This window comes from Melopsittacus undulatus, chromosome 9 (genome assembly GCF_012275295.1).
Source record: "Melopsittacus undulatus isolate bMelUnd1 chromosome 9, bMelUnd1.mat.Z, whole genome shotgun sequence".
Lineage (NCBI taxonomy): Eukaryota > Metazoa > Chordata > Aves > Psittaciformes > Psittaculidae > Melopsittacus > Melopsittacus undulatus.
In genome coordinates this window covers 2,414,256-2,432,506 of record NC_047535.1, presented here as the reverse complement: position 1 = coordinate 2,432,506, position 18,251 = coordinate 2,414,256, and the positions used below count along the sequence as shown (strand labels likewise).

General features: G+C 41.8%; 1 protein-coding gene across 1 annotated transcript in view; it reads right to left on the bottom strand.

Annotated features, from left to right (window-relative positions):
- MEGF11 (multiple EGF like domains 11) overlaps positions 1-18,251 on the bottom strand; it is a 202,619-nt gene that overhangs the window by 25,694 nt on the left and 158,674 nt on the right. Inside the window, exons 14-20 of the mRNA XM_013128970.3 lie at positions 15,626-15,772; positions 12,822-12,956; positions 8,672-8,800; positions 5,687-5,815; positions 4,843-4,971; positions 2,821-2,949; positions 2,447-2,680 (exon numbers count right to left, since the gene is read on the bottom strand). Coding sequence (XP_012984424.2) covers positions 2,447-2,680; positions 2,821-2,949; positions 4,843-4,971; positions 5,687-5,815; positions 8,672-8,800; positions 12,822-12,956; positions 15,626-15,772 — 1,032 coding nt within the window. The remainder of the gene's footprint in view (positions 1-2,446; positions 2,681-2,820; positions 2,950-4,842; positions 4,972-5,686; positions 5,816-8,671; positions 8,801-12,821; positions 12,957-15,625; positions 15,773-18,251) is intronic.

Sequence of the window (18,251 nt, the reverse complement as noted above, 5' to 3'; positions counted from 1 at the left end):
TCTTATCTGTGATCTTGTCTCAGTATCCATCTGCCCATTTGTTGATGGGGAAGATGCATGTCAGCACCTCTTCTGTCTTTCTGCTCTACAGAGGTGAAAGGCTGAAAACAGCTTAGGTAATGCCAAAGCTGGGAAGGTTACTGATGGGTAGAGTGTTTCAGTAGGGGAATGCACTGGAGAACAGTCAGAATGTGGCAGGGAGCTTTCAGAAACCCTTGTCTAGAAGCTGTAAATACCCTCATAAAACAGACCAAAACTTGAAACAATACTGATACCTGCAGACAATTTATAATGGGATGAAGAAGCAGCAGTGTGATTTCTAACTCAGTCTTCCTCTCCAAGATCTCATGACCTCCAGGGATGGCTGACCCTACTCAGCTGCAGCTTCCTGAGTGATAAAACTTCTATTGCTACAAGGACTGCACAGAGAAAGAAAGCAGAAAGAAAAGGCCCAGTCTCTGCATCCTCATCACTGACTGAGATGAAGAGGAAGGAGGCATTATCCAATTTCTTTCAAGAAAAGCCCATACAGCACCACTGACCTTGTGCTGTTCCAGACTGCAAGGACCTGGTTCTTTAGGTTTTTTATAAACTGAGCTGACACAGAGCAGCAATATCACAAGGGCAAGAATTAAATTCATTGTCGTTGCCTAAGGTCCATAAGAGATCCCATGATCAATGCAGCTGAAGGATGCGATCTCTCAGATACTTATGATATATCCAGGGATTCAGCCATCCCCAGATACCTGTTTTTTCCTCAAGTATTGAAGTATCAAGTGGCATCAGGAGCTCTGGGATAGGTGGCTGCACCTGAAAGGAATGTGAAGAACATTGTATAGGGAGATGCAATACCCACAAAGACAGAACCTGCAAGGACAGTCCTGGGCTGTCAGCATTTTCAAACGCAATGGCTTTTTCTCTGTGGCTGAGGAAGAAAGTCATTTCGCTATGATAGCTTCAAAGGATGAGAGAATCCTTCCTCAGCATTAACCCTTATTTGGACTTGTGCAGAGTGTTAGGCTGGGGTACCATCAGGTTGATGTGGAAGTCTCCATTCATGGTAAAACATGGAGATAAAACCACTGAGGGATTTGTCCTCCCTTGTCTGAAAGGAGGAGGTCAATTCCTGCAGTCAGGACCTCCCAGCAATATTCCTCTCCTTATTCTGCTATTTCGAAGTTGTGCCTCTGAAGCATGCTGGGTTACACATACATTAATGAGAAAAGCACAGCAATAAATGAGGTGTAGCAGGCTTTGTAAACAAATGGATACAGTGCCAATAGGAAAGGAATGGATCGCTGAGGAGTCCAGAGCATTTTTCCATGCCAGTGGCTGCGATCTGCTCTCGGAACTCGGAGCCTCGCCGCTGCTGAGATGTGCCACAGTTGCCTTTTGCATGTTCATGGTCTGGCTCTTCAAATGCTGTTGAAATGACAAATTTCAGGCCAAGCTGTGCTGGCAACTAGCCGAGGATCAGACAAGCCCTCTCTGGCAGCACTTGCATCTATTTCTTACCCAAATGGGCGGCTTAAGCAAGGGCCTGCAAAGCCCAAATTAAAAAGTAAGAGGCAATGGGAACAAGTCCAAGGTTGATCTTTTATCCCCATCTTGTAGCTCTCAGAAAAAAAAATGCTCTAGTATAGGCCTGAGTGGTCTAAATATGAGTTTAGTCAATGGTGTTCAGCAGAAAGCCCCCGATGTCCCCCAGCAGGGAGAGATCAGAGGAAACAGGAAGGAGGTGAAGCCATCTCATGGTCTGGCATCTTATCTGAGACCGGCCACAGAGGAATGAAGAGAATGACAGTGTTAAGATGGAGATCTTATCCTCCAAAGTTTACCCAATCTGCCAAGAAGAGCTGCCCTCCACAGCAGTACCAGAAGATAGAAAGAAGCAAGAAATGTGGTGTCAGTATGATTTTGTATGATCTTAAAGAGCCTTCCTCTTCTTCTTGCCTGCTTTCATCAGCTCCTGTGAAGAAAATCCACACCAGCTGCCTAGATGATGGGGATTGGGCTGCACACAGAAGGAAGTGACAGCAAATAGGATGCCTCAGATCACTAACTGCAACATAGACAAAAATAAAACCACGCGATTGACCCATTCAATTCCATTCCTCAAGCTAAAAAAGTCTTCTGAGGGTTTCACAAAGGGAAAACTTCTCTGTACTGCAACAGCAGCCCATTTAAAAAGTGGGGTTGATGTATTCCATGCAGTATATTTCTTACTTAAGTATATCCTGTATCAGATTAACTAGATTTTCATATATAAAGCAGTTATATTTGGTTTCCTGTCCCTGTTAAGTGTTAAATGATCACAGTATTCAGAAGAAGAACAGAAATATCATTTTTGAGGCTCTATAACGCATTTTATACATCACAGAAGCTTATATTTCTCCAACATACAGAAATGTGAGTCTATATTTGATTAACATAAAAAGACCCTTACCAGAAAGTGAGTAATCTGTATTAGTCATCCTCATGGCTGGAGTATAAGATACACTTGGCATGTCATGGCCCTTCTCCTTCTGTTTCCGTCGATACCACACAAACAGTGCCAGCAAGACCATAATAATTAGAAGGAGAATAATAATTCCAATGATTGCTCCCACTGAGTGCCTCTCTGATCCAAGAGCAGGGCTAATTTTAGTATAGGGGTTTAATTCTTCCATCATAAGAGCCGCTGTTAAAAGTAATTCATAACACACTGTAAATTGAATCATGCATTTCATCTGTGAAACACTATTTCTTTAAAGCAAGTACATCATTGGAAGGGGAGAGAGAGAAAAAGAGAGAGATTTTACAGGCAGAATTTCACTGTACCTTGGTCACATCGGATTCCTTTGAAGCCTGGACTGCAGTAGCATGTACCTGTGACATGGTCACACGTAGCATTATTCATGCATTCACATAGTTGTTTGCAACCATAACCAAATGTTCCTGGTGAGCACTCTGGGAAGCCAAAGAAAAGATTGGAAAGAATTCTATTTATTTCAGGAATGAGTGAAATGCTTGCCATGGAATATTCAGTACAGAAGTCTCCCTGGCTCCAGTGTCTCTAGGATCCTGGTGTTGGATTAGTAATCTTTTAAAGCAGGAGATAAATGTCCTTAGTGTACAATTTGGGGTATTACTTATTGAACTATAACTTCCTGCAAAAGTCATCCAAGACTTTACAAGGATGAAACCAATAATAGGTAGAGAAGCTTTAAAAGCCTAAAAAATATACATCACATGTACAGAATTTAACAGGGCAGGAGCTCAGAAGCTGTAGACAACATCTTGAAAGAGCATAGCATTCTGCACCAACCCTGTGTATTTGGGGGAGTTGGAAAGCAAAGTTTTAATGTACCTCTATGTGAACACAATAGACTTTTACCAAATAAATCTCACATGCTTTCATACTTATCCCTACTAGGGCTAGAAGGTGAATATAACATTGCAGGTAGAATTATAGAATTGAGAATCTGAATGGTGTGATTTGCTCCACTTCTGTATTAGGGTTCCTAATATAGGAGAAATTTCTATCCTGTCTTTGTATTTCTATCAAAGACAAAATGATTGAACGTCCAGCTGTGAAATTTATTCACACAGTTACCATGATGGGCTATTACAATAAATCTGTAGGCAGCTTACTATACTTCTTCAGGCACTGTTCAATAATAAATTGAAAGAAACAACTTCTGTCACATCCTACTTGCTTCTATGGAGAAGGCACATTACTGAATGCATGCACACTTCCAATGGTTCTTCTTTGTTTGTTTTAAGATGTGACTTCTTGTGTGTCACTGCAAATGGTTTGCATAGCATGATACCTTCCCAATGTCAGACTCCAAGTAACTTATAGCAGGCAAAATTTAATATTAAGTAATACACAGTAGCTAGTGTCTGTATAATGATTTGCAGTGTATTAAAGTGATGTCTCTTTGTTCCATCTGCAGGTCCTCAAACAAGGAAAAATAAAATTATTGCCATTAATGCTCACTTTAGTATTAGCCTGTAGCCTATTTAAAATGAATGAGGCCTAAATTTTTGGACTGCACCACAGAAATGATAGCTGCATTTAGGCATTTCATCTGCAATGCAGTGTGACTGCCCATTCAGCAGGATTCTGTGAAAGAAGGAGCCTTGATGAAGAGATGCTTCTAAATTAAATAGTAGAAGAACAAATAATTACATTTGCAGTATGGAGAGAAAACCTCAGGCTTTGTGCAAAGTCAAATTATAAATGGAGCTTCTTGTGTAAATTCAGCTACAATGCAAGTCTGCTGTGGAACTTTTTATCTTCCTGGTTTATTTCTGGTTGCAGTAAGGGTGCATGCAAATTCACAGTAAGTTGGGCACTTACAGAGTTACAGTGGTGCCAGATGTAACCCCCACATGAGCATGCAAACTTGGTCCTGAGACACATGCTTTGCTGCGTGCAAGTATGTGCAGAAGAAAAGATGATCATGAATTGGAACTGGATGACCTTTAAAGGTTCCTTCCAACCCAAACCATTCCAGGATTCTGGGATGCAGCTTACATTGTTCTATTCATTAGGTACAAGTTGTTTGGGAAGGCTACATCCAGTCAGCACTGAGTGCAGTCATCTGCTTTCACCTCACCTAACTTTAGGCTGGAATGGAAAGGCCTAATCTGCAGGGGATTCACTATATTTCTTTACTCTTGGACTGTGCAGCATTCAGGAGATGCTGCCTTCTCCCCATGGATTACATAAGGTGCTTGGGGCTGCTGCCTTGCTGACATCAACACCTCATTTACGAGCCTGTTTCTGCAAGGGATTCTGAAATACACCCTTCCCCCACTGGAGCAATAGAAAAATGAAGCCATGTTGCTACTCACTTTGCTCACATTGTTTGCCTGTAAATCCCGTCCTGCACGTGCACTGCCCAGTGATGTGGTCACAGTCTGCTCCGTTCTGACACTGACAAACATTGGCACAGTTCTTCCCATAAAAAGCAGCTGGGCAACCTTTCAGGAATCAGAATAAGGAAAGACTGAGAAAGAAGCTGAAACACCAACTCAGATGTGTTATCAGCACTAAATATGTAAGCCTATAAATCTACGGATGTTCAGCCTCTGTATATTTAATAACATTTATTTGATCATCTAAATGCAGATACTATGACAGCCAATATTCTTGAAGTAGTGTTTCTCATATCTTACAGAATTGCCTCTTAAATGTTTCAGAAGAACAAAAACTTGACCCATCTATACAAGCTGTTTTGAAGAACTGAGAGAAGATGGTTAAACAGAAACTCTGAAAGGCCAGAGATCACTCAATTACTTGCAAGTGAAAGAGCCTTCTTAAAAGGCTCACCTGAGTTTGATCTCTTTTGAACAGAGCTATGATTCTGTGATAATTTGGCTCTAATAGGATGAGAAACCTCAAACATTTTCCCAAATCAGACCACATATACGAGGATTTTAACAAGTAGAGACATTGACTGGGCAAATTCTGACAATGAATCAATAATCTAAATGGTTGGTGCCTCTTTTATCGAGTGCCAAAGGCATAAAACACCTTGGAGAGCTTCAGGACTATTTTTGTCGGGGTGATGTGAAGGTATCCCAAGTAAAAAGCAGGTGGTTTAACAGGGAAGACTGCAATACTTGGAAGAGACACGAGGTAGCAGCACATACTTTGACAGATACCCTGGCACAACAGTGTCTCTGAAAGGCTTACGCTGAGTGCAGTAGAGCCCCGTCCAACCATGAGTGCATCTACATTCTCCATCGTATGGGCTGCACATTGCTCCGTTGTGGCAGTTGCATGAATGAAAGCAATCAGGGCCCCAAAAACCAGTGGGACAAGCTATGAAAATAAAAAAGATTTGTCAGCTGACAAAGAAAGCAATGATAGTGTGTTAGTGCTGCGGAGGAACTACAGTAAAGGGAGGACCTGTGAGACACCAGCAAAGGCAGAACTTCGCATTGCAGAGCTTGGCACGGCTGCAGCAATTCCCTGATCATGACCAGTTCTTCCAAGCCAATGATTGCTTTGAAACCCAGGTGCAAACCTACACCTCACCCACACTGTCAAACCCTGGCACAAGGAATTCTTCCAGTAGGTTGAGGAAGGGGATTCTCCTCCTCTACCCCACTCTCATAGAACCCCTCCCTGCAAGTCCTACATTCCCTAACACACGAAGGATGTGGAGCTCTTGGAGAGAGCCCAGAGGAGGCCACGGAGATGCTGCAAGGGCTGGAGCAGCTCTGCTCTGAAGCCAGGAGAGAGCTGGGCTGGGGCAGCCTGGACAAGAGAAGGCTCCTCAAGGGGAGACCTGAGAGCAGCTCCAGTGCCTAAAGGGGCTGCAGGAAACCTGGAGAGGGGCTTGGGACAAGGGCCTGTAGGGACAGGCCAAGGGGAATGGCTTTAACCTGCCTGAGAGGAGACTGAGCTGAGCTCTTAGGCAGAAGCTCTTCCCTGGGAGGGTGCTGAGGCGCTGGCACAGGGTGCCCAGAGAAGCTGTGGCTGCCCCATCCCTGGCAGTGCTCAAGGCCAGGTTGGACACAGGGGCTTGGAGCAGCTGCTCTAGTGGAAGGGGTCCCTGCCTGTGGCAGGGGTTGGAGCTGGAGGAGCTTTAAGGTCCCTTCCAACACAAACCAATTTAGGATTCCCTGTGTAGGTCAGGTGACAGGATCAGCTCTTTGCTGTAGATGTGCTCTGAGAACTACTGAAACAGCAACCCTTGACACTACATTACTCTCTGTTCTCTATTCTTGCTGGCTTTATCTGTGAAGACAGTTTAGACAGGGTTTAAGATATGGAGGTAATTTAATTTTCTTTTTGATAGTCTGGAATTCTTGCATAATAAAGCACAGCTATTCAGGGTTTACTTTTGCTATGCCATCAACTACTAAAATGACCACATTCTGTTGAAGCATAGAGGGCTACTCAGGTAAAAATGTAAAGAAAACTTCTTACAGTACAAATTCCCATCCACCAAATCAGACTGCTTTTGTTGATGGGCCTAACACTAAATTAAAATCTCCAGGTCTATTATATACTTCAACAAGTACAATATTAATACATTTTCAAAAGTTATTTTAAGCCTCCCTCCAAAAGTGAATGCAGTAAGTTACAGTTATTAGCACCAGACTAAAAGATCTAAAATGATGATAACCCTTCAATATATAACAACTATATTTTTGCTTTAAAAAGCACTTCCCATTGCTTCCTATTAAAGACATGAATTAATAAGGCACTGTTCCCAGGAAACCTGAAAGTACAGAAATGGTGCCTATTTCCATGTATGCCATTGGCTCCAGTTCTGACAATAAACGCAAGTTTCTGGCGTATGACAGACATCTCTAAAGCCAGAATGAATAGAAAAAGCCCTGCCGTGATGTCAGTCAAACAAAAGGTCACTGAACTCACACGACGTAAAGCTGAACAGGGTTTGGCCTCAACTATTCATGCTATAAGCAACCAGAAATAGTTTTACAATGCCTTTGTAAGCCAGAGCTGCAGGGGCTGTTAGTGTCTCCACAACTGGCTCTGGAGTTGGAGCTAAAATTACCTCCTTCACAGCTCCGTCTCCCGGTCATTCCAGGTTAACTGGGATGGAGGGAGGTCTGACTGAAATAGCTCAGTAGTGGAGCCAGGTACGTGAGGCCAGGTGCTGGCAGGAGCCTGGTGTGAGGCCAGGTTCACGTTGGGAGATTTACTCTTTCTTTACAAGAAGGTAACTGAGGAAACAGCCAGGTTCCCACTTGAATCATCCAAAATACAAAGCAGCTATTGCCAGGTCCTTCCGCCTGCTAAACTGGAAATTGGTGCTGCTGAACTGGCCTGCCTCTCTCTGTAGGAAAAAACCATCCTTTTTCAAGGTTAACAGCACTAACAGTCATTTCCCAATTACATGGCTAAATATAATGAGGAATCTGTAGAGTTTTCTGTCTTTTTTTCACCCTTGTTTTTGAATGACAGCAATATTCTGCCTGTGGAAGACACACAATAAAAGCAAAATTACAGCCGTCTGTTTTTATCCGATTCCTACTTTATCACTTGGAGTTTAATATATTTTCCTCTGGAATGCTGTCTAATATGCTAGTTGTATCCAGAATATGAAGTAACATTTCTGAATGATAGGATATTGCTTCCCTCTGTGATCTATCTTCAATTAAGGGATGCTCTCAGGAAATGACACTTTGGGATCAGCAAATGCCAATCTTCTACCTGGGCAATTTTCTGGAAGAAATACTCCATCCCTCCAAGCCCACACTGACTTTTACAATTAAATTACGTTTAATAGAAATATTTTGGCTGCCTAATTTCTCTCTTCTGGGGGCCTGGTACATGAAAACATTTACTGGTTAATAATTTCTAATGTAATAGCTGAAAGAAAGTTCCTTCAAAAATAAATAAAAGAGAATTCAGCTAGAAATTAAAAGGGAGCATAGAGCTTTCTTCTCTGATAAGAGCTTGTGACCTCCCTTTCCTGCAATAGCAGCTAGTAACAGCTTCTGCAAATTCCAAATGCAGAAACTAACTCAAGCCAAAGCTAACTTAGATTAATTAAACGAAATAAGCCATAAAGAGAGTAAGGCACTGCCTGCTCTAATACTGCAGGGATTTCCCCAGAAGCTGTCTTTAACTTTCAGAAAACACTAAATGGGAAAATATGTTATTTTAAAAGTGGAGATAGAAAAATAACCCTTTGCTTACTCTGAGAACAGTCTGGCCCTATCCAGCCTGGAAAACACTGACATGCTCCATCAATCGGATTGCAGGTCCCGTTCTCGGTGCACTGACAGACCTCAGCACAGTTCTTCCCATATTTTCCACTGGGACAGACTGTGAAAATAAAAAGGCATTTTACTGAAGGTTCTTCATAATGAAGATGAGGAAGTCACAGGGCTTAACGTTAAGCAATTAGAGATAAAAGCAATCACAACATTTTTCTTTGCTGAAGCCAAATGGGCAAAGTTTGTCTGGAAAGAAGGAAAAGGCTTAAGGTGTTTAAGACTGTTTTGTTCGCTTACATGTCAGGCATAAAAACAATGGGAAAATGTCATCTTGAAATCCATTTTTCTGCTGGAAAACCAATCTAATATCATTAGGAGATTACAATTATTAAAGAGAATTATGGAAGCATGAAGAAAAGAGAGAAAAAATCAGAGAAAAGTGGTTATTAACAGAGGAAGAAAACAGCAAAGTTGAGGAGAGTTCAAGGCGCAGCAGCAAACACAGGGAACATGGCTGGAAGGGACTGATGTGGGCACTTGCCAAAGGATCCCTTAATTCCTGAAATAGGGTCCTAGGCTGGCCCAGAGGATTACAACCTCAGCAATAAGAAGTACGAAAGTAGGAAAGGAACATTTTACTCTCAGTATCAGCCTTGGGAAGAAGTCTCAAGAAGATGAAGAGTAACAGGGACTCCTACCTTCAGGTCTGTCACTAGAACCTATCTCCCTTGTATCGTACAACTGATAGTGCCAGCAGTAATGGACCAAAAGCTGCTGATACTACCACCCAGTGTGATGGCCAATGTCCAAGCCATGGGTATTGTCCTAGAAGCCCAGTGCCCATGAAATGGCTGATGTCAAGAAAAGGCTGAAAGAGCCATAGAACTGCAATACTGGGCATGCCAGACTGCCTAGCTCATCATGGTCCTGATTCCTTCTAGATCAAACAGCGGTGAGACCTGAAATTGCCTTTGGTAGTAAATACACTAGGCTTTGCTGAAGATCATCTTTCAGCAGTGCTGGTGGGAGGCAGGCTCCCAGCATCTCACAGATGCAAATCACGCTGCAGAGAGTAAACCAGGACTAAAGCTGCCTCTTCCAGAAGTATTTTTGCCATGTAAGTCTGGTGGAAGACTACTCCCACAAATACAGCACATATCCAGTTGCTGAAATGTCATGCTTGTCTATTGGCATCTGTTCACCTATTCCTCTCCAGCACCCATTGCTGCAGGAAGTGTTCAATTAGATTGTAGATGTGGTTTTCAAGGATATATATGTATTTGACTGACAGCTGTTATAGATGTGCTACACCCTAACAAAATCAGCATCTATTCCTGTTTGTCCACCTAGCTTACTCCTGAACTTGGAAGAAAAGTTTCTTGAGAGTCATCTTGTAACAGCCCAAGCACAGTGACATAAAATTAATAGACATGGAGATCTCCATCCTCCCACCAACTTACTGGAAATCTTTAACGCTAAAGTTGATGGAAAGCTCTGCTCAGTAATAAATGAAATGTTTAATTTCTGTGCTCTTATTGGCTCTGTTCCCTGACAGAAACAGATGTATTTTCAAAACAGGATAAAACATATAGTCCATCTTTGCAAAGGATGTAACAAATGGAACTGGACTTGTATCCTGGTAAGTAATAGTGATGTCAAAAAAGTGATTAAGGCACCTCCCTGAATTATGCAGCTGTTTTACCACTTCAGCCCCTCTCACTTCCTCATAAGTAGTCTCTGCAGGTGACCTCAATTTATCCTGACTATGAATCAGCCATAGATTGAAATCCTGAGCTGTGATTCATTTGCTTTTATACAATGTGCCATCCTCTACTCTTACTACGACAGAAACCTAAGAATGTGCACGCTGTTGTGTTCTGCGTGCATTTCTATATACTATGGCCTTATCTGTGGGAGTTGATAAAGTTGGTTTGGGCTTTTAAATGGTGTGCTAAACAGAACAGTTCTCTAACTGAAAAGAGATAAACCCAAACACAATATACAGATAAGAATGAAAAGAACAATACACAGACACAAAGAAAGAGAAGAAAAACCTCCATATCACAGGAAGAGCAAAAACTGAAATGATCCGGCAGCCTAGGTTCTCACATGTGCTACACCACTATTTACTTCCAAAGCTCTATATAAAGCAGTTCAATGCAATATTTTTATTGCATCTTTAAGATGGAGACAGATAACATCACTTACGTGAAGGCTGGATTTTTTTATATGTACAAAAGGAAATAGTTCTCAAAAGGCTTCCTTAAAATAGGAGCTGATTTGCACTGCAGCATGGAATGCTAATGAATCAGGGAAAGATTTGTGGTTCAAACACTGGTGCAACAGGCATACTTAGTAAAAGAAACACTGGCTCTGCACAGTGAGAGCTAGCAGAGGGGTTCCTATGTGTGAGCACCTCTTGTCTCAGTGATATAGTATGATGCTCTTCAGAATGTCAAGGCAGAAGGATTACAAAACCTGTCGTGCCAGAATGGTTGTTCTCATTAATTTCAGTACCCAGGCACATTGACTCTCTTCTAAGGAGGTGAGATCCAACCACAAGCACTTCTTCAAATGTCTCAAACATTTTTAAACAGAGCTGTAGAGTGAGGACTAATACCTCTTTCTTCAGGAGCAATCTGGTTGTACAATGCAGCTCGAGATGTTAATTAACTATAAAAGCCCAGAAGTGGGACTCCAAAAGTCCCCGTGGGATGTCAGGTGTGTTCTAGCAGCGATAAGAAGTTATTATCAACCCATCTTGCTACCTGATTGTGTAAGATATTCAGAAAACAGCTGCTTAGTTGTTTGCTGCTCAGAATCCTTAGCACAACCACCTCAAGCTGTACAATTTCAGAGGTTACACAGCCCTTGCACGCCTGTGCTGGTGATGGAAGAACGTCCCTGCTGCCAGAACAGAGACAGCACAAGGAGATGAACATTCAGAAGTGAAATCCTCCTTTCACATTTTTCTGATGGAAAACATTAATTAGCATTTTCCTCTCTCCAAAATAAAGTTACATGTTAACTCATTCTGACAAACTGCAACACAAATTGGTTTTAATTAGGACATGAATATTTTACAATTAATTTGGTGGCTAGATCAACATTTCAAAGGGAAACCAGAAGTGCTGAACATCTGAGCAAAAATAAAATAGTTTTCTTAAGAGGATAATTAGCCCTGGTTACGCTTTGAAATCTGGCTGACTTCTCCCAGAAAATGGACAAATTCACTGAAATATGTTCATTTTAACCAGTTAATTGCTACCATGTTTAGCTGGCTATGCAGCACGGGAAAAGGAAAACATGGTTATACTTAATCTGTGTTTAATGATTTTGTGTAAGTGCTGTCTGCAATTCCTACCTCAGTGAAAAGCAGGTCATTAAAAGGTGTTAGTTCGATCTTTACAGGGATGGTGACTTCACGAGGGCAGGAGCCATTACAAATCACCTCCCTTAAATCTGTACATAGGGAAGTCCTACAGCAGTGTGTAATGCAGAATACTGAAATGATTTTGGAGGCATTCTTAGGAGAAAACTGAACATAAAACTTATGGTTAAGAGCAGACTGACTTTCAAAGGCACAGAAAGGTGATGGGTATCAGGGGGACCTGAAGCTACTCTTCAGCTATGGAAATTAACTCACTTTCCCAACCTCATCCTGCACTTGTGTCTGGATGCATGTGATTTTAGCTCTTCCCAGTAAGGTCCTAGACAGCGTAAATAAGGTTCCATGCATTAACTGGGTGTTTGGGCTTGTGAATCTGTATTAAGCCTTTACCTTAAGTAGTATCTACACCTCTTACATAAAGATGTCATCAATACTTAGGATACAGTAGGCTGAGCAGAAAGGGAAATAAAACCATTGGATGGCTGATATATTTGCAGCAGGTGTCTCATTCCATATTCATTTCAATACAGAGCAGCAGACCTGTTTTATTTATGAAAGCAGGAGCACATCATATTTATGAAAGGATGACTAAGTAACTATTTGCATTTTCCCTCTGAAGTAAAGAATTTCTTATGATCTAAACTTCTGAAATAAGGAAAAAAGGCAGGGACCTTGTGGTTGGTCACAGATAGAGAAACCTGGGAAAGGAGGTGGCATGTGGGGGTCTGGGGTTCAGTACCTTGGTTGCAGAGAGCACCAAAGAATCCAGGCAAGCAGTCGCAGTGTCCTGACACGTGGTGACAAGGCCCGCTGCTGTGCACACACTGAGGGCAGGGCTGGCTGCAGTGGTGTCCAAAAAAGCCAGGGGGACAAACTGGGGACGACACAAAGTGATGAAGTGAGCCATCACAGGGTTTCACATTTCCCATTGCTAAGTGCTTCAGAATTCTCTCTCTTAATCCCAACCCAACGTTTCTTAATTTATAAAACCACAATTTTGTGAACAGCTGAGGTTAGGAATCTTGTTGGAGTATTCCATGTTAATAAAGTGTGAGCTCTGAGTAAAGCTCTCCTGTGGTTCAGACATTCACACCATTCTACCTCATGCAACTCCTTGGCTATTAAATAATACAGCAGAGCTCTCTTAGCAGCTTCTCCCTCTTGACACTAGTTTGAGTCTTTGCTCCAGCTAAACTCTTTTACAAAACACAGGAGTTTAAGATGTTCAAGACCTCACAGTCTACTGGCAGATATTGTTAATAACACATATTCCACAGCTTTTATGACAGGTAGGAAGACAAAGCCTCATACCTGTACAGACAACAGAAACCCAGAATGCCATTTCCTTTGGAAATTAAGCTAAGGAACCAGAGAAGGTGTTATTAAAACCTCAATATTTTATGTCTAAACAATTTGTCAAAGGCTGATTTCTAAACATATTAGGTTCAATGGTGTGTTAAACTGGGACAGTCAGTTTATACATGCCATTGCAGAGCACCATCCACCAGTGATGAACAGACTCTAAAAATGGTAATTACAGTAACAGCATACAAAATCACCTCATTTGCATCAGTAATCACACCGGATAGCTGACTAAACTTGTCATGAACTGTATGTTTAATTTGATTAAAACCTGGATTGAAATTATTATAGAATTTGTACATAAGGTATAGTGCTAAGATTATGGCTCACTCTCTCTTATAAACGCATATTGTTGCTTCAAAGCACATGTAGAATGAAAAACATTGACTGTCCAAACATTCACTGCAATACATAAGCTCAAAGGAATGTTAAATTGCTGTAAAGTGACTGTAAAAATGACTTTATATGTTTTTATTTTTCCTCCTGTCATTCTCTGTTACATAGAGGTTACTATATCATAGAGGTTCTATTTCTCCACCTAAGGAGAGTTTTTCTCTTGATCTGTCTCTTCACAGAGGGTGTCAGGTTCTTATGCTACTGCAGATTTCCAGCTGGAGCTTAGCTGACAGGCTTGTTGATGATGCACAAGCTGTAAAACAACCTGGGTCATTCCTGAAGACGTTTTTGAGTCCTAAGCAGTAGACTATCCTGGTGTCTCGTGTAATCCTGATTACAGACACAACAAGTTGGAGGAGCATCAGCTTCAGTCCTAAGTTATAGGCTAAATTCTGTTTCTGAAGAAATCTCCAAGAGGAAAATGTGACTCTGAAAACAAACTTAGGGAGTTAAAGCTACCTTCACCTACAGAGGTGTCCTCTTCACAAGGCAGTCTGGATCCTGTCTCCCTCAGAAGAGGTGGAAGGAAGCTGAATTCCCTGACTATATATTCACATAGAGGCATTCCAGCAACACAAGGCAAAAGCAGAAGCATCTACAGGACCTCTCTGTTGTCACTCCAGTGGGGAGGAAGATTTCTCCCCATTAGGTTCTCAGCAAATATGCCCATGGAGCAGCCTCATTACTGGAGTTGCAAACTAGGGACACACTTTGCCTCTTGTAGCCTCCATGCCATCAGCTGATAACACTAAGCTGGGTTTTTTCACCTCAGGAAGGTCAGAAACCATTAACTTCTGGAAGTTTTGCACTCTTAAGGTTGCAAATTTGTAAAACAATTTCTTCCCCAATTCCCTGAAGCTCTGAGCACCACATTTTAGCCTTGGAGAGACATTTTACAGCCATATAGATATGCTGAAGCACCTGGAAATTGGGGGTTATAATGGAAATGCTTATAGGCTATTAACTACAGCAGTGCTAGAGGTCATCGTTATAATGGCTTTAAATAAGAATTGTCAGCTACAAATTATTTTGAGAGATGAGTGTGTTTGACTGTCAAATGTAACTGGTGAAATCAAAGGGGATATTTGAACTGGGCATGCAGGATATCTCCCAGGAAGAACAAGAGCTGCTGCAGAACAGAAAGACAAACCCATTTCTTGTTTACACAGGAAGATGGTTGAGTGTAGTTTGCAGCAGTGATTAAGAGTCCCTAAGGGGAAAATACAGCTTCCCACATAGAGCAAATGATAGGATTTTTATCTCCTTGGCACATTTTAATATGTGACAGCAGAACATCAGACAGGAGCTATTTCAGGCTGATGTGTTTCTGGCCTACAAGAAAACATTGTCTTGCTATTTTGTCATTATGTGATGGGTCACAGCTAACTGTGTTTAACAGCTATTCTGTACTTCACCATAACTTAACTCTAAGTCTGGTTTTGCCCAGATCCTGCCAAGTTTGGTATGTGAAAGTATTCATCCTTGCTAGCTTTTGCCTTTAGGAAGCCCTGAGCTAAACCAGCTCAGAAACCTGTGTCTCTGTCTGGCATCACAAATGAGAACTTCTGCCTCTGCTTCTGCCACCACATCTGCTACAGTCTGCCCAGAGAAGCTGTGGCTGCCCCATCCCTGGCAGTGCTCAAGGCCAGGTTGGACAGAGGGGCTTGGAGCAGCTGCTCCAGTGGAAGGGGTCCCTGCCTGTGGCAGGGATTGGAGCTGGATGAGCTTTAAGATCCCTTCCAAGCCAAACAATCCTATAACTCTATGATCTATGGAAAATCTTACTTCTCTGGCACAAGGGTCCTCTGTATCCTGGTGCACACTCACAAGTGCCATCCTCTGGGGAGCAGGATCCCCCGTTCTCACAGTTACAGGAGATGGAGCAGTTTGGTCCCCAGCGGCCCTGGGTGCAGATATTGTCACAGTGGATGCCTGCAGATGTAAAGACACACATTAGGTTTCACACAGCTTAATCTGCTCATTGATCAAAGAAACATTTGGCTGGACTGATACTTCATAGTACATCACAGAGCAAACAAAGAAGCCCGGAAAGGAAATCATTATCCTTTTATCTGCTTAATAAAGTGAAAATTAAGAAAGTGCCAAAGAGGTGAATTCTGTTGGTGTTATTGGGCTCCTGCTCAGTCCTTAGCACCATTAAAGAAACTCTTCATGCCATCTGAGAGATGAAGGTCAGGAATTGCTTTAAAGTCACAAGATGCCTCAAAAAACTAGTCTGGAAATATGCAGTTGACTGAAGCCTGGTTACTTAACTGGTGAGTTGGAAGACCTAAAAAGAAAAATCAGGGTTCTGCAAAAACATGTCCAATATTTGGATTCTTGAACCTATTCAGTTCTGTGTTATGTATGATGCACTTCCCAACAGAAAGTGCTGTGGGTTGTTATGCACATACCCCACATCCACCCAGAGCTCTCTGAGTTCTGTTGTGAATGGAGTTCTGGTCTAGCAAACGGCTTTGTGTGGGCACAGGCTGATCATTTGCGTGTTAGATGGAGACTGAGACCTGACAATCAGCTCCCAGTGATTCCCAAGGTTGTTGTTTGATATTTATTATTATGAGAAGCAAAGCTTGGAAACACTGGAAGAAGCACACAGCCAGAAAGCTTAACAAGAAGATTATGGCATTGTTTCAACTGGCTTTAACTGGTGACTTTTAAAACCACCCTTGTGCCATGGCTTGTCACATACAGATGTATCCTAAGGATTTGACCTTGCGCACCATAATTTGTCCAAGAGGCTCTTACTCCACTGGGATAAGACAGCAGCAGTGCCTGCAATTAGCAGAGCTATTTGCATGATCAAGGGCTCCTTGGACTGAAAAAGCTTTGCAGATCATGAACTAGGAGAGACTTTCAGCAGTGCCAGCTGCAGGGAGTGGCAGCAGCAGCAGCAGCACACGGTAGATACTGATAACAACAGAAGAAGTGAATCACAGGCTGGCTTGAAAATCTTCCTAACAACATTACCACACCAGGTGCCTTACAACTGAAGCGCAGAGATTTGATGGCCTACACACACCCCAGCTAGGCTTTCAACATGAAGATGTTCTTTATCATCCATGCACATGTCCCCACTGCATAATGGGATAAATGCAGACAAGGGCTCCGAGAGCCCCAGCCTCAGCCAGAGGTTGGATTAGCGCCTTGCTAAGGAGAAATACAATCCCAAGTAATTTCCTCCACCTCTGATAACTTCATCTGGATGCTACAGGTAATGGACTGTATTTGTGAAGCTGTGATCTGTACAGCCACCAAACTTTGAGGATTATTAAATCAGCTAAAAGTCATTATAAACACACTTACAGTGCAGTTTCAAGTTAGTTTTATAAATCTCTGAAGTTAATACAGTAAGAAATACTGCAGAGCCAAAATTTCCCTTTTCTGAAGATTAATCACACAATTATAATGTCCCTTCCTAGAAAATCTTGACCAAGTCTGGCAAAAGTACAGTTTGAGATGGGGTTTCTAGTAGTACATGATCCTAGCTTTATTTATGAAAAGGCATGGTCCATGCTGTGGAGCTTAATAAAAACCACATTAAAATGCAGTAAAAACATAAAACAAGCTCAATCCCTTGATATCTAAGTAAAAAATTATGGGAAAAAAAAGTAATGAAGAAAGAGGCAAGGAACATTTGTGTTAGCAAAATGGAAAAAACCAATCATTTTAACACAGTTTTCCCCACTCCCTTTGAAATCAAACATATCCTTGGATTACTTAAACAGTAAATGCTTTGTGTGTACATTTATGTAATCCATCTACAGTACTCTGTAATTAAAAACTCATACAATAAATCGTCAATAAATAAGTGTGCTTGGTATTTATACAGCCATAGATGTGATCATTTACAGTTGTGAGAGTCTCAGCGTGAGCTCCCAGAAATGGAAGTGAGACACAAATGTAGAAAAATGTGCATCCTTTCCTCTTGACTGCAGCATTAAAGCCACAATTCTCTCATTGTCAATGGGCTATTTATACGTGGAGACAATTAAACAGCATTATTTCTTGTCTCTTCTGGCAAAGTTGGGGGAAGAATGACATTGGCTCCTTTCTCTTGAAAGGTAGCTGCATTAGAATGCTGTGGCTGTTCTGTGCAGCAGCAAAGTCCTTCCTTTAGTAATGAATAATGAGGGATGTCTTCCCGCTCCTAACGAAGGCAATGAGTCATTGTGAAGCCGATTGTTGTAAGGAAATGTAGAGGAGGGGGAAGAGGAAACCTTCCAGAAGACACTGATAGCCATTATAGCACTTATTTATTTGTACATTTTCAGAAGACAACCAAGAAGATGCCGCAATCAATTTTTATTACTTTGTATTACTTTAAGTTAATTCTCGTGGAAGACTTCATTTTTTGGAGGCTCCTACACACACTGAATAGCAAATATAAATG